This window comes from Accipiter gentilis, chromosome 10 (genome assembly GCF_929443795.1).
Source record: "Accipiter gentilis chromosome 10, bAccGen1.1, whole genome shotgun sequence".
In the NCBI taxonomy this organism is placed as follows: domain Eukaryota; kingdom Metazoa; phylum Chordata; class Aves; order Accipitriformes; family Accipitridae; genus Astur; species Astur gentilis.
This window is the reverse complement of record NC_064889.1, coordinates 3,097,405-3,122,904: the sequence shown is the minus strand read 5'-3', so window position 1 is coordinate 3,122,904 and position 25,500 is coordinate 3,097,405. Positions and strand designations below refer to the sequence as shown.

Here is a 25,500-nt window from a genome sequence, read left to right as displayed (position 1 = left end):
TTATTTCTATGTTTTACTATGCCTTCCCTCCCCAGTCCTTCTAGGAGAAATCAAGCTTGTTTGACCCTGAATCTACTCTAAGTACCATGGAAACATCTGAATAACAAGAATGCTCATCAAAATTTAAACTTCTTACAGCAGCGCCAAAGGCAATGAAAATTTTATTGAATTCCAGAGCCCTAATTTTCTACACAAAGAACACACGGTGAAGCAGCAGCAGAGACAGCCCTCTGCAAGATGGAGGCCTATAGCCTTTAGGCCCTTGATTCCAATTTTCAGTGCAAGGCTACTTGCAATTGAAACCCTCAATTTCAGTTACTATCATGCCACCTCTCATAAGCAAAGCTGCAAGAGAAGCTTGGGAGACAATTCTGTTCAGATCCCCCCTACCCCTTCTAAAATGCTACTGTCTAAAACAAAACATGGATCCTCCATCCATACTGAGACTATTTCATGAAAGGATCTGCAGCACTGCTTCAATCACTGTGGAAAATAAAAAACATTACTTCTGGCATTTACGGATATTTATCCTGGATATGGGGATTTTTTCCTGAAAGGTATGTTTAAAGCAATTGCCAGCATAGCAGCACATGTCATGACACACAAATTCAAACACATCTACCACAAAGTTTTAGTCCTCAGCAAAATGCGGTATCACGTTGCTTATCATTACTCATTTATTATTGTATAAAGACTTTTCAAAGATGATTACCACACTTAACACATTTGTAAACACTCCAGTGTTATCATAAAGCTAGTAAATGGTTAATGACAGCTAAGGATGAGCCTTTCCAGCAGACTGTAAAACAAAGGTATGGTTATTTTCTAAATTATTGTTGTAGGTAAAGGTTCCATCTCCAGTGAACGACACCTGAGTGCCTTGGTAAGAACAAGTTTATAACTTGCCAAAATGGGAATATGGCAAGTTTTCCACGGGTATTACCTTCCTTGAGTTGCATTTTTCAAAACCTCAAATCATAAATGTACAGTTTTTCAGATCATTTTGATCAGCAAAGGAAAAATTGGACTTTATTTTTAAATTTTTCATTTTGTCAAAGACACACAAGAGATGCCTGGAGAAAGCGGAGGGGCCTGGAGAACAGCAGGATAGAGTGAGAAAGCTGGGAGAAGTGGGATAAATTCAGGCACAGACAGATACAGATGGAGGGAGACAGCACAGTAAGAGAAATGGCCCAGCTGGACAAAGACAGCCAGAGCAGTAGGAGTGCTAATAGCACCACAATTTGTAGAAGATCTTAGCAAGGCAGAGGGACTATTGGAGACAGGAGAAAAAGAAAGAGGTGGCAAAGGAAAAAGGGTAAAAAGGCATAAACTGCCTGAAGAGGTTGAATAATAGGGATCAACTGAGCAAAGAGTAGGCATCTGAAGGGACCCGAAACCTCAAAAGTAGGGTTTAGTAGGACGCTCGAGAGAATGAGTATGGTAGCCATTGAAGCCATTGATGAATGTGGCATACAAGAAAGGTCAGGACAGGCTGGGATATCAGAGAAAGAAGAGGACACGGCTGGCAGAAATCCTGCAAGTGTTGCCCCCCTTTAGAGGCTGGAGGTGCCCAGGATGGCCAGCCTCCCCCTCCCGTTTCCTCAGCAAATGGAGATAAACCTTCCACTTCCATCTGCCCCCCCAGCCCAGCAAAGAGCCCCCTCGTAGCTGGGCACGCAGAAGAAAGGTGGCTGTTCCCCTCCTGGCTCGAGTGGCAGAGATCTGTATGAAAGCTTCTGACTCCAACTCGTTTGCTGTCAGAGGTGAGCGGCGGCTGGCGAAGCCACCACGAAACGGGGACCAACGGTCCTGTATCTAACAGGCTCCTAGAAAAGCAGATGCCCGTCCCATCTCTGCCTTACCCGTGGCAGGTGGGGTGGATGTTTAAAAAGCAAATCCAGTTTTTGACAGGTGGCTGCAACCTGTCAGCCTTGTGATCGGAGTCAGTGGCCGGACAGAGCAGCAGAGCCGCTCACCCTTCTCCAGTACGTAATGCCAATCACAGCTCTAAAGGGACATATTAAGAGATGCATATTCTGAAAAATCAATGTTTAAGTGTCTCATACTGGGCACTAAAACAGCTGGATACATTTCATCTTGATTTTTCTGTGTCTCAGTCAATTTTTAAAATGGATTCAATACCACTTCATTTCAGCAGAGTGCAAAAATACATTCATTAGTGTTTATGAATGATTCAGATTCCATGGTGCTGAATACCAAAACAGAAATAAATATGGATTTCAACTGAGCATAATAAATAAATCATGGTACTATGCCCTGAATAAGGAAAAAATAAATCAAATATTGAATATTTTCTCAATAAAGTAATACTATGAAGTTTGTGCACTGCACAAGGCAGTAAGATCCTGTGGTGAAACAGCAGGAGAACACATATTTAAGATTTTCGTAACTTCATCCCGTAACAAGGGGGAAGGGGGAGGTGACAAATTAAAGACAGGTAGCCTTGAAATTTCTTATTTTTGAACATTTGCCTGTGCCGCCTTTACAATGGGGCAGTGCATTTGCGTGCTGGAGACCGAGAAGCTGGCAAAGGCCAAAAAGGGCATAGATTTTAAGACAATTTCAAATATTAAACCATTTGTTCGCTGAATACAAATTACCTCAGTTCACTGGGGAAAAAACCAAACTAGGTCTGCAAAAAGTAAAAATAATTGATTGGATCCACTGCTCCACTAAGCCCCTCTCATCTTTACTGAAGCACGATGTTAACCTCCAACAGCACGCTACTGCAGGAACCAGGCATATCCTACAGTAATCGCCACTAGGAAAAAACCTTTTTTTTCTGATCAAGTCAAAGATTGAGAGTTTATGCTTTTCCATTTTTTTGGCTCGTAATGACACAAGTTCTGTAGGCTTGCTTTACACATCAATTAAGAGTTATCCAATCACTTTCATTTCCAGATCAATGAACGCAGGCCTATCTTCACATCAAAGTCCCTTCTAATTTGCAAACCCCCAAAATAACCTTAATTACAATCCAATTCAATAATAGCTTTCATATAAGGAACAAGCAAACAAGCTAAGACTCTGCAGTCTGAAAAGAAACAACTGAAAAGGCTACAATAAAGGCCTATAAAAGCCATGTCTGGTGGGGAGCAGGGGATAAGGACAGATTGCTTCAGCCTTTTCCCATGCAAGCTAGGAAAAGAAAAATCAAATAAAGTTAACGGGGATTGGTTCAAAAGAAACAAAAAAGAGGGTGCTGTTCCTCCCAGTGTCATGGGATGCTGTGAATACAAGATGTTTACATGGGGAGGAGGGGGGACAGGAGCAGGAGACAGATTAATAGAAAAGAAATCTATCGAGGATTGCTAAATAATGTAAAACTACATGTAGCTCAGAAAATCTCCAATCTGCAAATGGCTGGAGAACGAGACATTACTCAAGGGAAGCAACAAATATTCTTGCCCTTTACTTAAATTCTCTCAGCCATCTGCTTTTGGAACAAGGTAGTGACTACATGAGCCTTTCGCTTGGTCTAGCACAACTACTGTTATATTGCTGCGTTCACTTCGGTCACAGAAATATGCGCACAATAAAACTAAACCGTCACACACCTTTGTTTGCACAGTGTTATCATTAAAATAAGAGGACTTTAAACACACGGCCATCCTCTGGCCCTGACAGCAGACACTTGTTCAGTCTCCAGCGCCCCGTGACAAAAAGCCTGCACTCCTGCCCATCCCACAGGTTGCCCCACCACATCCTTTCCCCTCTCCTGGTCCCATCTCAGCCACGCTCCTTTTCATCAAGGAAACAGGAGGACACCTCAGGTATCAGAACTTGTAGGGGCCACGTCTTGCAATAGGTGGTTTAACACCTAGATACGATACTGATGAAAGCGGCAGCTGGGTGAGGTGAAGACTACGGTGCCTTGATCAGCACGGTTTTTACCAAGAGAGCACACTAGGAGAGTTCTTCAAGTGGTATTACAATTAACACCCTCCTAAAAGCACAGCCTGTGACTAAAGAGAATAGACCCTTTCGCACCTTGGACACTCTGCGTTATATTTGAGCCAGTATGGCAAACCTTACAAAACATTTCACTGTGCTGAAAGATCACAAGTCGTAGAAATTTAAATATGAATTGAGTTAAAGGCAGGATGGATTTGGAGTATCTTTCAACTACGACTGAACAGAAACATCAGACCACTACAAAATTGTGCTGTACCAAAATGTTATGTTCTGATTTCCATTTAAAAGAAAAAAAATTAAAAAATGGATCCTAACAACTTGAATATGTAAAGATACAAAATAAACTTAAGGCAATCTTTGTAAACTGTATGATTAGTTGCACAAAAGTATGTCTTTAATCTTTCAGCCTTCTAGAACTACTAAAGTTGGAATTTGGGGATGTGTTTCTCATCACACTGCAAGAACCAGCTCAAACTGGCAGCTAAAGCGAATATAGAAAAGTCTTGCTGTGTGTTACAGTGCTTTCCCCCTCTGGCAGGGGGCTAGCTGAGAGATGCCCACGACTTGCATGAAGTCCTCTACTGAGCCTGCAGTCTGTTAGGTTTAAAATTAAACCAAAAGAACTAAGTCCCTGGCTCTATTTCTGCAGTACAAGGAAAAAAAAACAACACCACAGAAGTAAAGCAGCAAACCAGCATGATTCCAAAGCACAGTTATAAATTTGCCAGACTCTTTTGCCTTTACAGTTTGCTTATCTTGAAACACTACCCAGTACAAGAATCATTGCTTTTCAGTTATAGTAGCTCACAGGAAACAGCTCACAGGAAGCAGCTGCAATTCAGGAAAGCACAAACCTCAGTCAAGTTGCTTTCTCTTACATTAAAAAAAAAAAAAAAAAATCAAAACAAAAAACCACCAAACCCACCCAACCAACCAACAAAAAAACCCAGTAAGTTTTGAATTCCTTAAAGTAGATAATTCTTCCTAGCAAACAGAAATAGTAGACTGTGGAGCATTCACACAGTACTGGTACAAACTAGTAACTGTTTATAGATTAGGAAGAGGTGATATAAAAGTCTCAACTACTCATGTTTCAACTTAATAAATTACATAGTGACCGCTTTAACATAAAGCACTATAACCTCCCTAGAAAAAAGCTGGAATATAATTCTGAAGCATATCCTATAATATTTAGTATTTTTTGTAAGGTGGTGCAATAAAGGATCATTATTTTAATAAAGAGGGAAGAGTGCTCTTTCAAATAAAGTTTTACATATCTGAGCTATTCTAGGCAAACAAAGAAATTAAAACTATTTCCCTTCATATGTAACTTTTTCTACACTTCAAAGAAATTTCTCTTTTACTTAGAAAACAATGATCAACAATTATAATTCAATGTGAAACTAAAGAAACCAAGTTTAAGTTTTGCAGGAGAACCAGCTTAAGATTTGAAGTCACAATATTTTGCCCAAGTACCCAAACTACTGATTTAATGTTACTATATATTTAATAAGATGATGCAGAGCTTTACTAACAATAACACCGAGAAAACAGTCACTGGAAACCACTTAAGAGGCTTCACAAAAGCTTTATTCCTTGTATTCTATTGCACTTACTTACAATCCAGCTAAATTTTACATAAGTTAATAGGTTAATTGTTTAAATCCTCAGTTTTCTTGCTTGTAATCCTCCGAGTTGATGCCTATACTATTCCAGTTTAATCAAAAGAAGTAGCAGGGAGATTAGCAACTCTGAAAATCACTCCTATAATGGATAATCACACTAATGATAATTTAAGCAAATTAGTAGAGCAATAACCATGCAACATTCAGATTAAGTATATGACTGGAAGGAAATCTACAGTCAGTGCCAAGGATAGATACACTACAGTTCACGAAACCTCGGAAGCCTGATCGTACATAACAAAACCTCCTTTTTGATCGCCACAAAGCCTCCAGTGGTTATTTTCCCTTCCCACTCCATGCAAATTCTTGGATAGCTGTCCAAAACAAAGTTTCAACTAATTATTTAAAGCACAACGATTGGGGCCTTATGTTTTTTCTGCAAAGAGAATGCAACAGGATAGTGCTTATGCACTCTATTTTTCTATTATCTTCTCACTAGAACCACCTTCCTAAGATACGGTTTATTCTGTCTATGTGGCATTTCATAACATGCTAGAGAGGAAGCAAATAGACAAAGATAAATGCTATAAATCAGAGCTATGTTATTGTTGACACTGTCAGTAAACAAAGTTATTAATTATACATGTGCTGGAAAAGCTGAAGAAAAATTATTTGCCCAAAGGGGATAAGAATGGCAGAATTACATTTTAAAAATTCTCCCCAGAGCATCATGCATAGCTTCCAGTAAAACACTTGAATTTACTAAAATGTATGCTTAGCAGCATTGACTCAACTCTCAGAAGCTATGAACTGCTAAACTCTTCTTAAAGAGATTTTCATTACAGAAGACTGACAAATTTTAAATTGCAATTCTAGCCTCTTAGCTTCATTGCTACGCATAAAGCCTGCCTTCAGCTTCTTAAAAGACAGCACGCAGACTTGCAAACATGAAGGGCATCATCCATTTAATAAAAGATATTCCATTAGAATAAACAAAGAATATTAATTTGAAGTTGGAACTCCAAAATACCATTGAGCTTGCCGAGTTATAGAGCGTGAAGCACAATTATTTTTGAAGGCTGCTAAAACTTTTGTGTCTCCTTCAAGTACAATTCTACTCTGCAACATACCTATGCAAAAAATACATTGTCCTACTTAAGTGAACTTGTGTTTACAGATTCAGGTCTGTACTGTCAAAGTAGTACTTTTGGGGAAGATTTTGTAAATTGCATGCCTACCACCATTGCGGGCAGTACATTTATTCTTTTATAAAGAGAATCTTTAGTAAGCCTACATTCTGTGTATAACTTGCCAGTGACAGTAAGGTTACAGCAGGCCTTTCCACACCCCTAACCTGGGCCTTTCAAGTATTATAACTTATGATGAACACAAAAAACCCAAACCCCTTGTACTTAAGTTGTATTTACAGAACAAAATATTTCACTTAAAACTAAAATCATTTGATGTGAGTCAGAGGCACGTAACATGGAATGCTACTTCTAGAGCACAAGGGTACTTTGAATTACCATACAGTAGAGCAATTTATGTCCTCACTTGTAAAACGCTTTGTGATACTATTCCTAACCTCCTAAGAATGCAAAAAAGAAATACCATTGAAGAAATCTTTGAGTCAGCACTTGAAAACAAACAAGACTAGCCGAGCAGGCAGAAATCAGGACTGTTTAGCAAAATAGTCAATATAAAAATAGCCTTGTGCCATTTACTAACCATTAACTACCCTGCTGTGAGCCCAGTTTCCTTCCATCTAGTATCTTGGATCCTGTTCACATTTTCTTATAGGCCTCCTTCAAGCACTGTTTTGAGGAGAGTGCCTCAGAAGTATCACTGAAAAGCATATAACAACTTTATTACACAGATCACACCTGCCTCAAAGATCTTCACATCTACTACAAAACAGTATATTTAACTTAAATTGACACTGTAACTAAAGAAACAGTGTTTACTCAAGGAAACAAAACTCCGTGGTGTTTTTCTTTTAAATTATTCTCAGCATGACGACAAACTAATTAACTGCAAGACTGCATAGGGAATAAGTCACCACAGATAACAGCCCACCTCCTTACAACAAATTACTGAATTGTTTCATCTTTCTAACTTTGGAATAAACTTCCCTGCCAAGGACTACAGTTTTTATAATGAGACATCTAGTAACTGCAATAATCTAGCTCCCATTAGATAAATAAATTATCTGGTGGAATGAGAGTCAGCTTAACTATCATAAAAATTTAACTTGGTAGAAAGTATATGTATACTTTACGGTATGGTCTACTTAAGTAATGCATGGTGTTCTTCAGTATTTCCATTTTCACATCACCCTCAGATTTCCTCACGAAATTTGGTGGTGCAAAAACAATGCAAAGGTCTCTGTCGAAATGGAAGAAAACCCTAAAACCCATAAATCCAAGAATCCAAAGCTTGATTCAGCCAATTAAACACAGAAGGGTGACCCTGATATATAGAGAAAAATACTTGCCATTTAGGGCACAATTTCTATAAAAAGAGCTCTCACTTAGAGGAAGAAGCCATTTTAATGAGCTTCTTAGTTCACACATTCAAATTCCTGGAAGTCTTTGGCATATGCAACTTAAAAAGTTACTACTGAATCTTTCAGCTTTTATTTTTTAATTGAAATTGTAACTGTCATCTCTTTTTGATAGGGAATAAAACCAGTAATAGAAAACCCTATAGTCTATCTCTAGTTTATAATTAGATCTAATATATCCTTCAATCCTTAACAAGTATTCAAGAGCACTCAGAACAATGAACCAGTTGGGCTACCCAACTGGCTTACCTTTCCTGCAGCACTGTATGAAAAACATGAGTCATTTATAATATCGGGTCAGTTGCGCAGAGGAGGAACTTTCCACTTAGTATTAATTATTCCTCCTGCCTAACTCAAAGAACCTAATGGCATGCTTCTTATAGCATACCATGTATATTCATGCATGACATACATGATATCACAAAATTCATGGAATTAAGAGGGTTTTGTTCCAAACAATCTAAAGAAAAACACATCATCCAGAAACAAGCTGAAACTAGGTATAGAAAATAAGATGGCAGGCTTCACTGCATGTCTTCCCAAAATTAAAAAGTCACCTCAACGGTATTATTTCAAATGGACATTTTAGTACAAGGAAGCAGCACGATGAATTAAAATCTAGGAAAAGGAGTGGAATACTGACTAACACACGACTGATTACCCTGTACTGCAGCATGCGTCTCTTTTCTAATCTGCCTTGTTACATACTTCCTCATCGTGTAACCAACTTGAGAATCAAGGCAGTAAATCCTGTGTCAGGTAAATCCTGCTCCAAACTAAAAAAAGCACATTTTTAGTTTGGAGGCTAGACAAATATATCTAAATATGAAAGTTAGACAAAAATGTGCATTTTCTGTAACTGACTGGCTAGGCCAAAGGCATTGATAGCAACCTGAGCTTGTTTTTTTAAAAGCCATTCTGTGGGAAAAAGTATTTCTTTCCATAAAGCAGCAGCTGGTTCAAAGCCCCATTAATATGATCTTAATTTATTAGAAATCCTAGCCGAAAGAGAAACCAGCTTTTACAATTCCCTTAGTTCAATATCAGTTTCTACGTTGTAGATATTTAAGACACTGCTGCTTAATTTAGTAACATTTTCATTATCCCCAAGGATTACTCAAGAACATTTACAAGGAAAACCATTTGTGTGAATTGCATGGGTTACCAATAATTTAGTTTTGTCTTTCTTAATGGTATTTTATATCTATATAAATAAATCACAAAGCTTTTTTTAAATTCAAAGTGTACCTCATCTTCCTTGCATGTGCAGTTCTGGAGACATTACCTCCCACCCCTCATGCAATTCAGCTATGGGCACTTTGCCAAAAGGATCTAATCTTTGTCTTTATTAACACCTAACCATTTGGAGCTGGTTTGCAATTGTTTTTCCAGCGCCATAAAGACCTGTTTGAAAACTCTGTAGCACCTATGTAACACAAAGAAAATTTTCCCAAATAGAATCAAATTGTCTAGTGAATTACAGATGTTTCATATAAAAGAACCTCACGATTAATGGTTGCCGGGTACTCAGAAAAGATATTCTTTTAAGCGAAAAAGCCTACCTTGCAACACTATTATCTACAGACCACTGGGGCTCCACCTGCACTGCACTGTTACCACAGACAGCTTGTCCCCAGGACGGCGTCCAAACCCTGGAAACGGCCACATCCATGGTCCTTCCTGCCGGTTAGCAGGAAGTCACCGCTGCTGGGAAAAGCACGTGCTGTGAGCTGATGTTTCTGGATGCAGCACAGGCATGACGTTCCCAGTCACAGCATGATCAAAGGGTGGGATTGATTTCAGGTTGACAAACGTAGACTTTCACATCCCGTGCCAGAAGCTTCAGAGAGACAGTACACCCATTTCCAGTTCCCCATCCTGGTCTGCCAGTGGATATCATGCTCTGATAGTTGAACACATCACACTCATACCTCTGCAGCAGAACAGTTTAAACCAAAAAGCATCTGTTATTGTAATGAGCGCCTACTCTGTGAAGCCTCCACACCACCTCATCGACCTGGGGAAGGCTCATACCACAGAGGGGATGCATCTCCGCAAGGCACACACGTAATCCTTGTCTTCACTGTCAGGTTTCAGTCGTCACCCTGTACTTGCCCTGACCCCAGGAGTTAGGTTCTGCTCACGGGCACAGCACAAGGCACCGATGGCAGCTGACTCTGCTCAACCCTGACTTCAGGTAAGGTCAGAAAACCACCCCAGCCCTAAGCTTCATGGAGTGTTTGGCCCCTTTGAACACTGAAATACAGGAGTAAGCAGCAAGGCAGAGATCATTGCTTGCGAAGGGTCCCCAGTGCTTCTCGTTACAACATTGTTTTCAGTGTCCTGTAACACCAACACCGAATTTTAAACTTTTGCACTGCTGCAAGGGAATTTGCCTACAAAATTTTAGCAAAGGTCATTCATAAGTTTTGGAAATATGATTAAAGAAAGCAAATTTTTGTGGCCTTATCAAGAATTGTGGCAATCTCTCTTCAACAACCTTTATCGCCTTATGCTTCTGAAATATGGCAAGAACTGAACAAATGTTCCTCCAGGTCTTACAAAAACATCAAGACACACCAAAAAAATTTACACCGGTTCACCAACTACAGAGCAAGTTTTATTAACTGAGCAGCTACAAGCAGAGGCAATCAGAGGTTATGCTGAACTGAAGTCCTGCATAACAGTAACGAGCAACGGAAATCAGATCATAGTATCTTTAAACAGAGCAGAAGTGTGATGTTTTCCATGGTGCAAAGAACAATTTATTTTTGTGGAAGTTTACATTTAGTATTAAGAACTATGCATCTCATGTAGATGGGCATTTTTGGTCTCCAGGTAAAGCCTGAGCAAGTGATGTAGTTGTAAAATAATGCTACCATCTCCTTCCTCCCCAATTCCATGTATGTTTCTGAGTATTTGTTTAGAACTTTTTCACTAGTAACATTATCCTTGAACACAAATGTGACAGAGGCAAAAATTACTCAAAAAGTATCTATATTCATATCTAATGGAACTCACAAGTAAACTTTACAACTCCATAAACATTAAACTACACTTAGGAAGAGCAGCAAGGACTATTAGGAAGTCTTCAGATAATACAGTGAAGTGCAATGGTACTGACAAAAATTACACTGAGTTCAGCTTATACACCTTCCCCACATCAGACCCCTCTGACTTACTGCGTTTCTTTTTTACCACTAGGGAACAAAGATCATTAATGCAGTCGCACTACAGTTTCAAGGGAAAGAAAGAATGTGTACGAAGCTGAGGTACTCTTTTTACTATTAACAGCTTCCCCCAGCCAGAGTAGTTCCGAGGTAACCAGAAAAAAACAATACTTGGTCCCAAGTACGAGCCTTTGACCACATCAGGTTTAGTGCGGTATCTTCTGTATCTATAATTGAAGTGCAAGCCTATTATCAAGATACAGCACTGAGCTTAATTAGAAACAGAAATCGATAGAGATAATCTAGAAGGTACAAGAAAGGCTTTAGCAATTTTCAGTGCTGGTTTAAATTTCTTCCCTAGAACTGTTTCCAATAACAATGAAAGCTTAATGCAAATATCAGTTAGCCAGACATATTATTCTATTGCTATAGGATTTAATGCGCTTTCCAAACATCTACAATTTCTTGAGAAGGATGGCATTATCTTTTTTCAAAGCATCTGCCACAGATACGAAGATCTGGTCAGATGTACTTTTGAAGACAAGTTTAAGATTCTTTATGTTAAGACTCTTCCTTCTATGACTGTTCTGTTTTGATTTTAAAGTCTTCACAAGTTTAACTTAGGCTAGTTAGTAAATAAAACTGAATAAAACTGTTCTTTGTGCCAGACAAGGAAACTAAACAGATAGGATTGCATGGTTGCTCTTTCCAACCTCAATAGGAAATAAGGCAACTGTGACTGATACAGATTGTAAAGATGCAACAAAGGAGTCAGCCTGTTTCCCATGCAGGAAGTTTAGAAATCGTTCTTTTTCAATATTTTTTGAGATGTTTAAAAAAAAAATGTTTAAAATGAGATGTTTAAAATAAAGCTATGGGTAAAGGGCCACACGTTTTGACTCACCTCACACTTCCTGGTACATATTCACCTTATTTTAATGATAGGAGGGGAGCTATTTGACTGAAGTCCTGTTTCTCAATAATAGTGTAAAGGGGAGCCATTTTTCAAACTGTTTTAAAGCCTCATCAACAGCTTCAGACTACAGCGTCTCTAAGTATAAACAACAGTAATTAAACCCATAAATAAAAATCAAAAAGTATTCATATATTAGTAGGAGCATAATCACAATTAGTTTTAAGCCAAGATCTTCAAATACAAAAACTTAAAATAATTACCTGCCATCAATAACCAGTGTCTTCTGTACTAGAAGCACCCATTACTCCAAAAGCAAACAGAACGGCTAAATGAAAAGTACAGTGGAATGACTACAAAGGTTACAGATCGCTTCCCAGAAAGTCAGACCTACAGACACCTTTCACAGATCTGCGAAAACTACGTTTCTTTCCTCTTTTGGGTGTGCCAAAGCTTGCTCCAAGTGTTAGAGACTGTAAATTTCACCGTCTCAGATGTTTTTGTGCATGACAATGCATTAGGTATGCTACACTGGCAAGAAGAATGTTTCAGCTCGTATAGTCTAGACCACCAACCAACTACGGTTCTGCTGCGTCGTAATAACATCATCTTTTCAAATCTAATTTCTGTCACTGACTATTAATTTAAAAACTATTGGCTAGACAAAATATAGACTTTATCTCTCTTTCTTTTATTATCTAAATTACTACGCAGCCCTGGCATAGAAAGCACAAAAAATGTTTTTTACACTGCAAGACCAACACTGCTATACATATTTTTTGCAGAATAAGGATTTGCCATTAGCAGAAGGGTTTTCAGCTATACTGAAAATATTTCCAGCATTTCCTTTCAAAGCACAAAATCGATAATTCTATCAAAACACTACTTCTGCATCTGTATTTTTCCCATGCAATTTCCTCTGGCAGCACAAATGAGGTAGTGATCAGCCTATTGCCATGTGCAACCTCTAATTTATCACCACAGATACCCAAATCCAAAGCTTTCCTTTTTTATTTTTAATTTTAGTACATTAACACAGCAAGGCATTTAATGTATAGTATTTAAGATACGCTATCAGGCACTGAATGCTGTCCTACATGACTCAAGAGCCAACGTCCTGCAATTCCAAAAAACACTGAAAGGTAATAACACAGACAACAAAAAAGAGCAATTCTGACTATTCTCACACAAATGCAACGATTCATTTATTTTAAAGACTTCAGACCTGCCATATCAGTTTATAAGGAAAATGAAAATGGAAATTTTTTTGGTTTATTATTTTGTGGTTCAGTATTAACTGCAGTAAATATTTCAACAGAAAGTAACTCCCTCTAAACTCATTATCTACAACATAAGTACCAAGACAGGCGACGGGAAGCTCATGCAGTGATCTAACCCACGTCACAGTATTTGCAGAAATCCCAGGGGTGCTTGGCACAGTAATAAATTTGAAATATTTCCCAGATGAAGAATGAACTTATAACCTCCCTGGTATTTAACTGCCACTATGGCTCTTCCAGGCCACAGGTTTTAGACTGAACAGAAGCCAGCCAACTACATTTTAAATACATTTACTGCTTGTTTCCCCAGCTTTGCTTTCATCACTTTCCACTCTTATCTAACGGAAATACTACAGATTCTTTCATTGCTAGTGAGAGCAAAACAAATTTTTCCAGTGCTCTAAATTCATTAAATGTGTTGTAAATAAATCTGGTACCCAGCACCATTCCTCCTGCTGACAGCAAGGGGGAGGAACACTGTCAACACAGCTCATGGAAATTTGACTTTCTACCAAAGATTTTCAAACACCAAATTATTGCCTCCCTTCATGGGAAGTAACCTACCCTGGCAAAGGTACCTTCAAGGTGCTTGGCCTGAGACTGTGATGATATACACTTTTTGTGTCCAAGATTAACTCAGGGAAAAGTGTGTCGGTACAAAGCTGTACACACATTTCATCCACTTGATATTTATCTCTAAAGTTAGGATATCCCCATTTATCTCAAATGTGGATGCAATTCAGAGATGTTAAACTTTAGGGGCTGAGACTCTCTCAGCCGCAGATCTTCTCTGGGGACATTTCATGTTCTCTTCCATATTCAAACCACTTCTCAAATGTGGTAGTAAAAAATTTGGTGCGTGAGTTACGGGTACATGAAATCTCTAATTTGCACACACATAACTAGAAACTTTATTTTCTGTAACTGTTTGATGCAGAGCAGTCTTCTGAGTTTGCTTCAAGGTGTCTCCTCACTTTGTGGCAACACGCATCTCCCCCTTTTCAAGGAAAAGGCCTGAAAATTGCACTTCCAACAGATCCATCACCGAGCTATTCAGTCAGTTGCTCCCTCACCCACTGTCATCACAGTGATCTAAGACAGCTCAAACCAGCCTGAAAAAGTCTGTTTTCAGTTAACTGAAGTGCCTTAAAGCTCACAAAAAGCAGCTGAGCCAAGAGATGACGGGGGACTGTGGGGAGGAGAGATGTAGAGACGGTGCCCACCTTTGCAGTGGGCACAGCCCCACTAAGAGGAGGGCAGCAACAGCTGGTGTCACTCAGCAGTACATACAGAATTAATTCCAGGCAGCTGATAGAAGCTACACCAAAAACTGTCATCTTCACAGACGTACTTTAGATTTTTTAGTATTTTGAATTCCCTGAGCATTTCAGAAGAAAAAAAAATCCCTTCATACCATATCAAAGAATAACCAGGTTTAACAAAGGGTTGAAATTTAAAAGATAATTCACCAGTAAAGGTAAAAAGAACGTTACTAATGACAAAAACAGGTATTCATTTATGATTCTTTCTTTTGCCCTCCTCAAAAATGTAGGCTACTGAAAAAACACATTCTTCTCTCCAAACCCGTCTAAAACGTAAATGATTTCTCAACTAAACATACTTTCAATACCACTATTTAGTTTCACCAATAATGAAATGCTATTTTTTCCTGTATTCTCAGGACCTCTACTGCATACCTTTTGCATATTCTCAGAACGGTCTTCACCAAAATATCCCATTAATTTTCCATCATCCTCTGAATAGAATGAAATTCTCATAACTCTAGCTCCCAGACACACATTGTAGATAAAGAGAGTGAGGAAACAAATTTGTGTAATGTTCTTCTGGACCTTTCTAGTCAAGTATTCCTTTCTAGTTAAAGTCATTTTTCCAGCTTTAGCCCTTCTATGATGTATGGAGGGAAATTAAATCAAATTTTTTTTTTGAGCAAACTTTAGGGCAGTAGAAGGCTCCTCTAACACTTATGGGTTTTTATTTTTTTTTTTAAATTACACAGGGTAGGTTATTCAACAGACTGTCTCTAGGTATGTGAAACAGATGGTATCTTCAGGTATCACCAACAAGAGGATCCGAGTAAACTGCATTAGTTTAAGGTAACATTTATCTGAATTCAAAATGGTGCCAAATTTAACAGAAAAAAACATGAACCCCCAGGGCTGACCACTTCATATACTTGTATGCCCTTGGAAATAAGATATATCCAATTATCTCTCATTTACCTTATACAAACACACAAGCAGCACAGCAAAATATACCTCCTCCTCGCCAGCTGAGCACAGCACACGTGCCTGTGAGACACTTCACAGTACCCTACCCTTTAACGATGAAGGTCACCAATTTTGTCCTTACCACCACAGAGGAACAGGTATACGGGTAATCAGTCCAACGCAGTGGATGCATGGTAGCTTGCTGCCACTGGTACCGCATCAAAGAGAAAGCATGTTAGCCTCCAGGTTTTTATATCATTGTTAAAGGATATAGAAAAGCTGGTCTTGGAACGAAGTGCACAATTTAAGCTTGCAACTGGATAAAGCGCGTTGTTTCTAACTACGTGCAAGTTTCAGTCAACCCGATTCTGGCACTGCAGGGAAATCCCAGTTAAGAGGCATCAACAAGAACGCCATTTCACTTTAACTGTCCTAACACTGTCAAACAATGCCATCTTACTCACACTTAAGCAGAGATTTACAAGTGTCTCACTGAATTGCCATTGTGAAATGTTAATAGAAGGAAACAAAGACTGACTGCCTTAGTACAACCTCTGGTATGCTACTGAAATCTCCAAACAAAAAAACCCCAGGTGCTTCAAGAAAGGGATGCGGAAAAATAGATGAGACAAAGGAATTCAATACCCCCCAAAAATAGATTTCTTGTGTGAACTTCTGCTAGACTAATTTCTAAGAATGACAGAAGCAGCTTAAATTAAAGCAAGATCATGCAGTTATTTGGTGTGAAGAGATGACAATTTTTCTAGTCTAGAAGAAAATGATACAGTGATCCGATAACAGTTACTCAAACTATTCAACCCTTCACCAAATTACAGTAATGCAGAAATACAATTACTCTCTATAGTGACCTCTCAAAGAAAAGCAGAATTAAGATTAGAACTAAGTTAGAAATGCAACTTTCCAAAACACATTCTGCATAATCTGTAATATATTTTAATACTCAAGCATTAAAAGAAATACTTCCTTTTTTGTGCAGGTATATAAGAAAAAAATCAGCATAAAAGAACCAGCAGAACATATTCTAAATCTTCCCAACCAAATAAAGAAATCACTTACATTAGTTTAGATAAGGAGCAAAGAGCGATCTCAAGATCACTTTCATTCCCCAAGTGACCTGGCTATACACCCATTAAGGCTATAATCTCAGTTTTACCTATGACTTGCTTGGCTTAAGTGTATCATATCAATTCACATTACTAATTTCTGCCATTGCCCATAAAACTCAAAGCCTCATACCAATTCTGCAAAATATATAGGTTGGAACTGAATTAAATACAGCACACAGTGAGTTGTGTAAAACCATCATAAACTGCTATGAAGCATCAAGCATGTAAGTATTTAAAAACACAGAGCACCTATCTTTATTCTTTTGGCCCAAGAGACAAGGTAAGAAAAACATGGGTTTTTTTCTGCATGACCAGAATTTGTTGGCTTTCAAAATGCTTTGAGTCAAAGTAAAGCTATATTGCATTTGAACAGGCCTCAGAGAAAATGCATTTTTCAGATATTCTTCCCCAACTTTTAAAGAAGGGCAGAGCTAGCTAAAATGCTGCTGTACCAGTAACCTACAGAAAGCAGAAGACTTGCTTGGAAAGCTAGTCCCAAGACCAGTGGTGAATAAAAAGCAAGATGAAGCTTAAGTTACAGGTAGCAGATAACAATGCTAAGCAAGCACTGACAGTGTACTTTCAGGAGAATATTCCCCCAATATGTTCATAAACAAATTCTGCACCTTATTAATGTTCAGTTTTACATAGACATGGTTAAATATAGCTGTGACAAAATGCAGAAATGCTGTAAATGCTAATATAAACCTTCCTTCATACTCCACCTTCCTAAAGAGGAATACATTAGCTGTTCAATACTGAGCAGCTCAATGATCAACTTTCTTTGAAAACTTGTTCTCCCTCCTTAATATTTTTCTTTTAAACCCAACCGACCTTCTCCAACTCTTCTGTACCAGAAACACAGCCGTATTTCAGAAGTTCCATGACATGTCAAATGTATTACCTTAAGTATATATGCCTTCAGTACTAAAATTTGTCAAAACATTCATACACTGTTTTGATAGATAAGCAAGAACTCTGCTAACATGCCTTTACATTAACACTACATGGTATAAGTATAGGTAACCCACAGCATAAAACAATACCGTTTTTGTCATAAAGGTTTCATCTATAGATAAGCCTTCCTTTATGGTTGTTCAGTGATTAAATTTATTCCTTCAGACATACTTCTAAGACAAACTTTCTGGTACCACAATCCATTGTAAAACACGTCAGTTAAGCTCTTACAAGGATACTGTATATATGAACCACTCTTAACATGCCAGCAAGTTCTAGCTGAAGAGTTTTAAACCAATATTAAGATCCAATTAATAAAAAAAAAGTGACAGCTTTCCTCATGAAATGTAAGAAAGGTAAAGAAGCCAAACTTACACCTTTCTTTTTTTTCCTGCTCCTTAACAAGTCTACCTTATTTGCACAGGTTCCACAAGATGTTTTTTAAACAGTTATCAACATTTCAGTGCTGTTTCTAGTAAAAATAGCTTTTGAGAGTAAGCAAGACAGTTATACACACAATAAATCATGTATTACTAAATAAGTATCTCGGCTTTTATCTTCTGTCAAGCTCCTCGAAAACAACAGTATGTTTGAGGATTATGAAAAATACTTTATATGTGCCTTTTACAAGGAAAACCTAAGTAGTAGTATTATAGGTCAATTTTCAGATGCGATTAGCTACACTGTGACCTAGGTCCTCCTTTAGAAAAGTAATGGCATTGATCACATTTAATATTACATGAGCATATACAGCAGCTTTTAACCAGGCTCAAGATGTATTATATAAGCAAATTCCTCATTTGAATATTTATGAAATTATAAGCAGTTTGAATAATAAGTCAGAGTAACATAGGAAACAATATAACAGAATTGGGGTGTGTGGGTGGTTGTTTTGTGTGGGGTTTTGTGATGTGTTTGCTTTTTTTTAAACAGGGCACAAAAAAACCAACAGTCTCTTAACTGATCAGACAATAAAACTCTTGTGAGAAGTCATCTGGAGATCTGTTCTTTCTGAAAATTAAATGTTCAGCCTACCTTGAACTGTAAGTTCTGCTTGAGCTTCAACAGTCTCATTTCCGTTATCTGCTATGCAGGTATACGTCCCAACATCCTCTTCCGTAACATCACTGATCTCCAGACTGCCTCCCGCAAGCAGAAGAAATCTTTCGTAGCTGTGCAAAACAGGACATACGGGTGATTTGATGGACAAATTGACTTAAAGTGTTACCAGAGAAGCACACACAAGTCCTCTGCCTGAAATGTCTGCATAAACTGAAGAAGTGTTTATATATAATATTCCTGGGTGCCATTTACAAGGAGCCACATTAGAGAGGAATTTTTAACTAGATGGTCAAATTCTATACTTTGGCTTCACATTTAAAATTAAGTTCAACTACATCAATTCCACAAGAGTAGCTCATCTTTTTGCACTTTAAGCTTCAGTTCTTAATTAAATGTGATCCAAGGTATTTAGAAAATAGGAACTAAAACTTAAGAAAAATAAAATAACACCACCACATCATTAAAAAAAACCCACATTTTGCAGATACAGCTAGAATGACTTATTGCTTGAAAAGTGAACTATAACATGCCAGACTTATGCCTGTACAACATAAGGAACAGTAATGTATATTGTATAGTGTATAGTAATTGATTTTTTGTAGAAAGATAGCCATTTCAATAAGATGTGAGATTTCAGAATTAGATACAGCTTAAAAAAAATTTTCAAAAGACAAATTCAATAATTTGGCTAAGTTTCTGTATAGAATTTTCTCCCTCTGACCTGTGAAGGGTGGGGGGAGGGTTCAAAATTCAGCCTTTAGAAACTATCTGCTTTTTATGCTAAATGTAGCAGCTAAATGCAGCATTTTATGCTACCAGTAGTACCCTCAACACCCTTCTCCCATTGCAACCATCATTCCCCTTCCTACGATACAAACTCATACAAGAGTTTTTCAAGATTCTTCATCGCTCCAAGCACCTACAATAAAATGCCAGCAACATTACCAAAAACTCCAAGCCGAGACAACAAGTCATGACTGGATGCTGATCCAGAACCATTCTTATTTGCAGCTGAGAAGAATGAAAGAGTCTACCAGATGGCTTCCTTTCTGGCATTATCAAGCAATGCCCTAGTGGACAGGAATAGATTGAATTCTTTCAAAATATTAACTGAATAGCACATTACAACAATAAACTTTTTTGGTCTCTGTGGAGTGGCCAATGTACCAAAATCAACTTAATTGCTTTCTCCATTTGAAATTTTACTAGAATTACGTTAGTAAAACCAAGGCTCCTACCTGCTTAGAAAAGTAAATTGTTAGGACACAAAGACTTTTGACTCACCTAGCTGCCACATTAATATTGATTTATGATGTTACTGTAATTGTTGATCAAATTTCTGATTCAGTACATTAAAAAGCAGAGCAAACAAAGTCATTATTGGAAGTAAGTGAAAGCAAGCAGTCTTAAACGCATCCAGGGAGATGTCCTATCCAGGTATACCATGAGGAAAGGCATCCTACTTCCAGGATCTAGTAAAAAGACAACTACAAAAGGTTTGTTTTGTAAGAAGTGTAGGGAATTTGCGTGAAGATATAACTAAGTTTGAAAAAAATGTATCAGGAGCTTTAGAAAAAGGAATGCCTGAAGAAATAGTAGAGGATTATGTGGACACCACTGCAAACAGGTTCTAGCTAAGAGGAAAACAGTGAGAAGTTTGTCATTAAACTCTGTTTTGGAACTGCTTGACAGTGGTTTGAGGACAGAAAGTAAGAAGATAAGATATATGCTGGAGTATTTTGATATGTATTTTATTGTCATAGCAGCCAAAAAAAGGCAGAAGCCTCCTATCATGCATCAGATGAAAAATTAATACATAGAAAAAAAAAGGAGCTTTAGTGGTAATCAAAGATGGTGAAGGATGGTCTGTCTCCTATCCCAAGCAAGAAAAATCTGTACAAAAGAGATGCGAACAGGAGCTGCCAAAACTGTATTGCCTCCCCCCCCCCTTCTCCCACTTCCTCCTATTCTATTGTGGTGGGTTGACCCTGGCTGGACGCCAGGTGCCCACCAAAGCCGTTCTATCACTGCCCTCTCCTCAGCTGGACAGGGGAGAGAAAATATAATGAAAGGCTCATGGGTCGAGATAAGAACAGGAGAGATCACTAGCCCATTACCATCACAGGCAAAACAGACTCGCCTTGGGGACAATTAACTCAATTTATGACCAATCAACCAGAGTAGGGTAATGAGAAATAAAACCAAATCTCAGAACACCTTCCCCCCACCCCTCCCTTCTTCCTGGGCACAACTTCACTCCTGGATTCTCTACCAACCTCCCCGCCAGCGGCACAGAGGGACGGGGAATGGGGTTTACAGTCAGTTCATCACACGTTATTTTCTGCCGCTTCATCCTCTTCAGGGGCAGGACCCATCACACTCTTCCCCTGCTCCAGCGTGGGGTCCCTCCTACGGGAGACAGTCCTCCACGAACTTCTCCAACGTGGGGCCTTCCCACGGGCTGCAGTTCTTCACAAACTGCTCCAGCGTGGGTTCTTTCCACAGCGTGCAGTCCTTCAGACACAGCCTGCTCCAGCCTGGGTCCCCCACAGGGTCACAAGTCCTGCCAGAAAACCTGTTCCGTGGACTCCTCTCTCCATGGGGCCACAAGTCCTGCCAGGAGCCTGCTCCAGCGTGGGCTTCCCACGGGGTCACAGCCTCCTTTGGGCACCCACCTGCTCCGGTGTGGGGTCCCCCATGGGCTGCAGGTGGAGATCTGCTCCACCGTGGACCTCCCTGGACTGCAGGGGGACAGCCTGCCTCACCATGGTCTTCACCACAGGCTGCAGGGGAATCTCTGCTCCGGCGCCTGGAGCACCTTCTCCCCCTCCTCCTTCACTGACTCTGGGGTCTGCAGGGTTGTTTCTCTTACATGTTCTCACTCCTCTCTCCGGCTACTGTTTCTGTGTGTCCCACAACTTTTTTTCCTTCTTAAATATGCTATCACAGAGGCGTTACCACCGTCGCTGATGGGCTCAGCCTTGGCTGGCGGCAGGTCCATCTCAGAGCCGGCTGGCATTGGCTCTGTCGGACACCGGGGAAGCTTCCAGCAGCTTCTCACAGAAGCCACCCCTGTAACCCCCCAACCCCTGCTACCAAAACCTTGCCACACAAACCCAATACATCTATTCACCTGTATTCTACCGTAGTAAATTCATTAGATTTAAACCACACAAGTTTGTTGAAGTTATCCCATCTAAGAAAGCTCTACGACCATCTAAAAAGATCTATGAAAACAATGCTGTGCCCGATTCTTGACACTCTTTGTCTGCATCTGGACACCAACAGTCCACAACCACAGAAGAGCTTTTCAAACATTCTCAAGGTGAACAGAAACAATGTCACTGAAGCTTATTTGTGAGAATGGCACGTTAGACATGTTAAGTCTGCACTAAAACCACTCCTAAAGAAAAATAAATGAGTGAGACAAGTCTGGACCTTGACACATTCACATATACAGTTTTGTATTTCCTTTTATCATGTAAAATAGCTTCTTTGATTATTTGTTCTAGCATCCATGGCGACTTAAATTAATCCAAGTAGTATATAATCTGCTGAGGGTAAGATGAATGCAGAAATAAATGGAGCTAATTGGTAAATGTGCTAGATCTATCAATGACAGCATACAAAACAAGAAGGAAGGCTGTGGAGAAAGAAGTGACTGTATGTGAGAGCTGAGACTAAAACAATTGCAAAGGAATCATAAAAGGCTACAGAGACAGTTAGTGTAATTTTGATGACAAATAGTGCCTTCTTCTGGATATCTACCAATTTCCATAGTTATCCATCTAAAAGCAACACGTCCCTTATGATGTTCATTTTCCCATAACCAGCTGCTGAAAAAGCAATGTGCATCGTGAGGCAGCAGACTATCATGGTTACTAACCAACAGTTAAGATGTTACTAAAACTATTAAACCTTACTACACGCTGTCACATTAAGCAACAAAAATTTGTTGCATAAGATCTCACAAACTGCTTGCAACGTGATAGCATTTACATGAATTGTCCTTTTTATCAAGAAATAACATTATATAGTTTTCAGCCATCTAAATTGTGTGCTATGCTTTTATTCTCTTTGATCATTTTACTCCAGAAAATCTAGAGTTGAGTCCAGAGTTTACCCATACGTGATCCAATACAAGTTTACCACTGTTAAAAACATGGAAGAAAACAATCTGTCAGACTCCTTGGTGATTCCTTCTGTATGCATTGGCTGTAGAAAAATTCTGGGCTTAAAGCAAAACTGCTTTTGTAATAAAGTAAAAACATCTTAATTTTGTAAGAACAATGAAGCATTTCCACAAAAGAGTGAAGCAATCAGATTTCAGACACTGGAGACAAAGAATCAGCTTAATATAAAAGTGATAACATAATTTAAAGTGTCATTAAAAACAAAGATTGATCATTCAAATGTCAGGGAACAGGAAAATCAAATTCAAGCCTTTTATATGCATTCCATACAGCCCTCAGTTACACACTCACAATATACAATTACTGGAGCCACTCTGGATACCTAACTCACATGCTTTTTTGTGTTTCATTATCACAAAATACAGTAAGCCTTTATTAATTTACTGTATTCAAACAGCCAGTTATACCCTGAGGTTTTGGCTTCCCCCCCCCCGCCTTTAAATTAGTATTCCCGAAACATCTTATAATCTATTTGCAGTCTTGGTGAAGTAGAGCAGATAAAATTAGACAGTAAATTAGATTGTTTTGTGGAATGTACTACCAGAAAAATCTCCATAATTACTCTGCTATGTTTAACCTTTACTAAGTTGGGCAAGTGTAATTCACTTAATACAAAGCAGAATACCTTGCAAACAGTAGTATGTAATAATTAAAAATATCACACATTTGAGTTAAGTTTTAAGGAAAAACCCCTGCATTAAGAATATGTATGTGATCATATTTGAACCCATACAGCAACAGTATAAAATTAATGCCACACATGCAACCTCAGCTTTGCAATCTCCTCACTTTAGAAAATTATTAATCATACAACCATGTTACAGTTTTCTCTAGGCATCTTTCAAGGACATGAAATTTTGCTAAATTCAATAGCCCCAAAACGCTGAAGATTTAGCTGTGCTTCAATAGCATTATTAAAATACAATGTTATTGTTCAGGGTCCTTTCAACTGTTTATTTTCAGATTAGCCATCTCATTTACTGTAGCTTTTTGAGGAATTTGTGGCACATGCATTTGTGATTTCTTCCATGTAAGTGTCCAAGTATCAATCGAGATACACAATTTATGATGTTTGAGCACATACTGATCCACACACTGGAAAGGTTTCAAAGCAGAACATCATCTTCCAAACATTTGAAACTCTGTGCCCGCCTCCCAAGCTCTGAATATCCATCTTGGCAGCCACCTCACCTGAAATCTCACTTTTCAACTTCAGAATCATCAAAAGCACAAAATTACTCCTTCATTTGCTAAAAACCAGTCCCTCACGCAGTAGGATGCTTAGCCAGACAAGACATTTTAAAAAAAAAAGTATGAAAGGCTCAAAGTTGGCAAAATCTTAAAAACTATTCAACCTGTATATAACATTTTCATTAGTCTTTTATGTCAGGTAATATTGACAATACAGGAGATTTCACTTTAGAAAGTTTTCTGTAAAGGACATAAGATTTATTCAAATAACTGTACACTTCAGTGGCTTTCCCCAGTTCCTTCCATTTCTCTCAGTATTTTCTACATTCCTGGCAGAAATATTACTCATTCTGAGTTTATGGAGGAAATCCAGCTGAAAAAGTAGAATGCATATTCGCCCTGCTGAACCACAGGTATGACGGGGGAGGTGTGCACTCCTAGTGCCTATCCTAAAGATCCACGAGCAGCATACCCTGTATCACAATATTAGGCACATGCGAACACATACAAGCCTCAAGGCTTGCTTTGTATTTTGAAGCTCTAGTTTGGAGCTACAAGCACCATAAACCTAGAACAGGGTTCTAGCCTTTTCCTTTCTTTTCAAACAATGTAGTTTTGAGAAAATTATTACATATTATCAAGATTCCTAGCTTGACTAGCAAGCCAATTCAACAAAAAACTTTCATCACAAGTCAAATGTTTTTTCCGGTGACAGGTTATCAGGTCTGATTTTCAACTTTGTGATTGTTTTTTATCTCTGAAATTGTAAATACAGTAAGAATGACCTGAAAGGAGCAGACCAAAGCCAGACAGCAATGCCTAGAGAAGGGCATACGGATGATGCAAGCACAGAGAGACCCTTCCTCCAAACAGTCTCTCACTCTTCAGCGTCTGAGGACTGAGACCTACCCAAGTCCTGGGTATTTCATAGTCTTTAATGGACTTCTTTATGAGGAACCAAAAAGTCAGCAGTCTAACTATCATTTCTATTTCTTTAAAATCCTTAACAAGTTCTGAAAGGTCTCCTTGAAGTTCTAACAGTTTTACTACAATGGCAACTTTTAGCATTGCATTAACTTACGCAGCTTCTCACTCAACACTCAAAGCTTCCTTCTCTTTCACTCAAATTGGTTTGGAAAATATTTTATCACAGCAAGCTAATTTCACAACGTATCGCATTACAGGCTGCTTGTTTGAACAAGTGCCAAGACTGTCATCATTATAGTTTACTCATATTTATCCATTAACATAA

The 25,500-nt window shown here is 38.6% G+C and overlaps 1 protein-coding gene across 8 annotated transcripts in view; it reads right to left on the bottom strand.

The window, feature by feature from the left end:
• NEO1 (neogenin 1) overlaps nucleotides 1-25,500 on the bottom strand; it is a 221,419-nt gene that overhangs the window by 100,773 nt on the left and 95,146 nt on the right. For all 8 annotated transcript variants that reach the window (XM_049812368.1, XM_049812369.1, XM_049812362.1 and 5 more), the window contains exon 5: nucleotides 18,838-18,974. In XM_049812368.1, coding sequence (XP_049668325.1) covers nucleotides 18,838-18,974 — 137 coding nt within the window. The remainder of the gene's footprint in view (nucleotides 1-18,837; nucleotides 18,975-25,500) is intronic.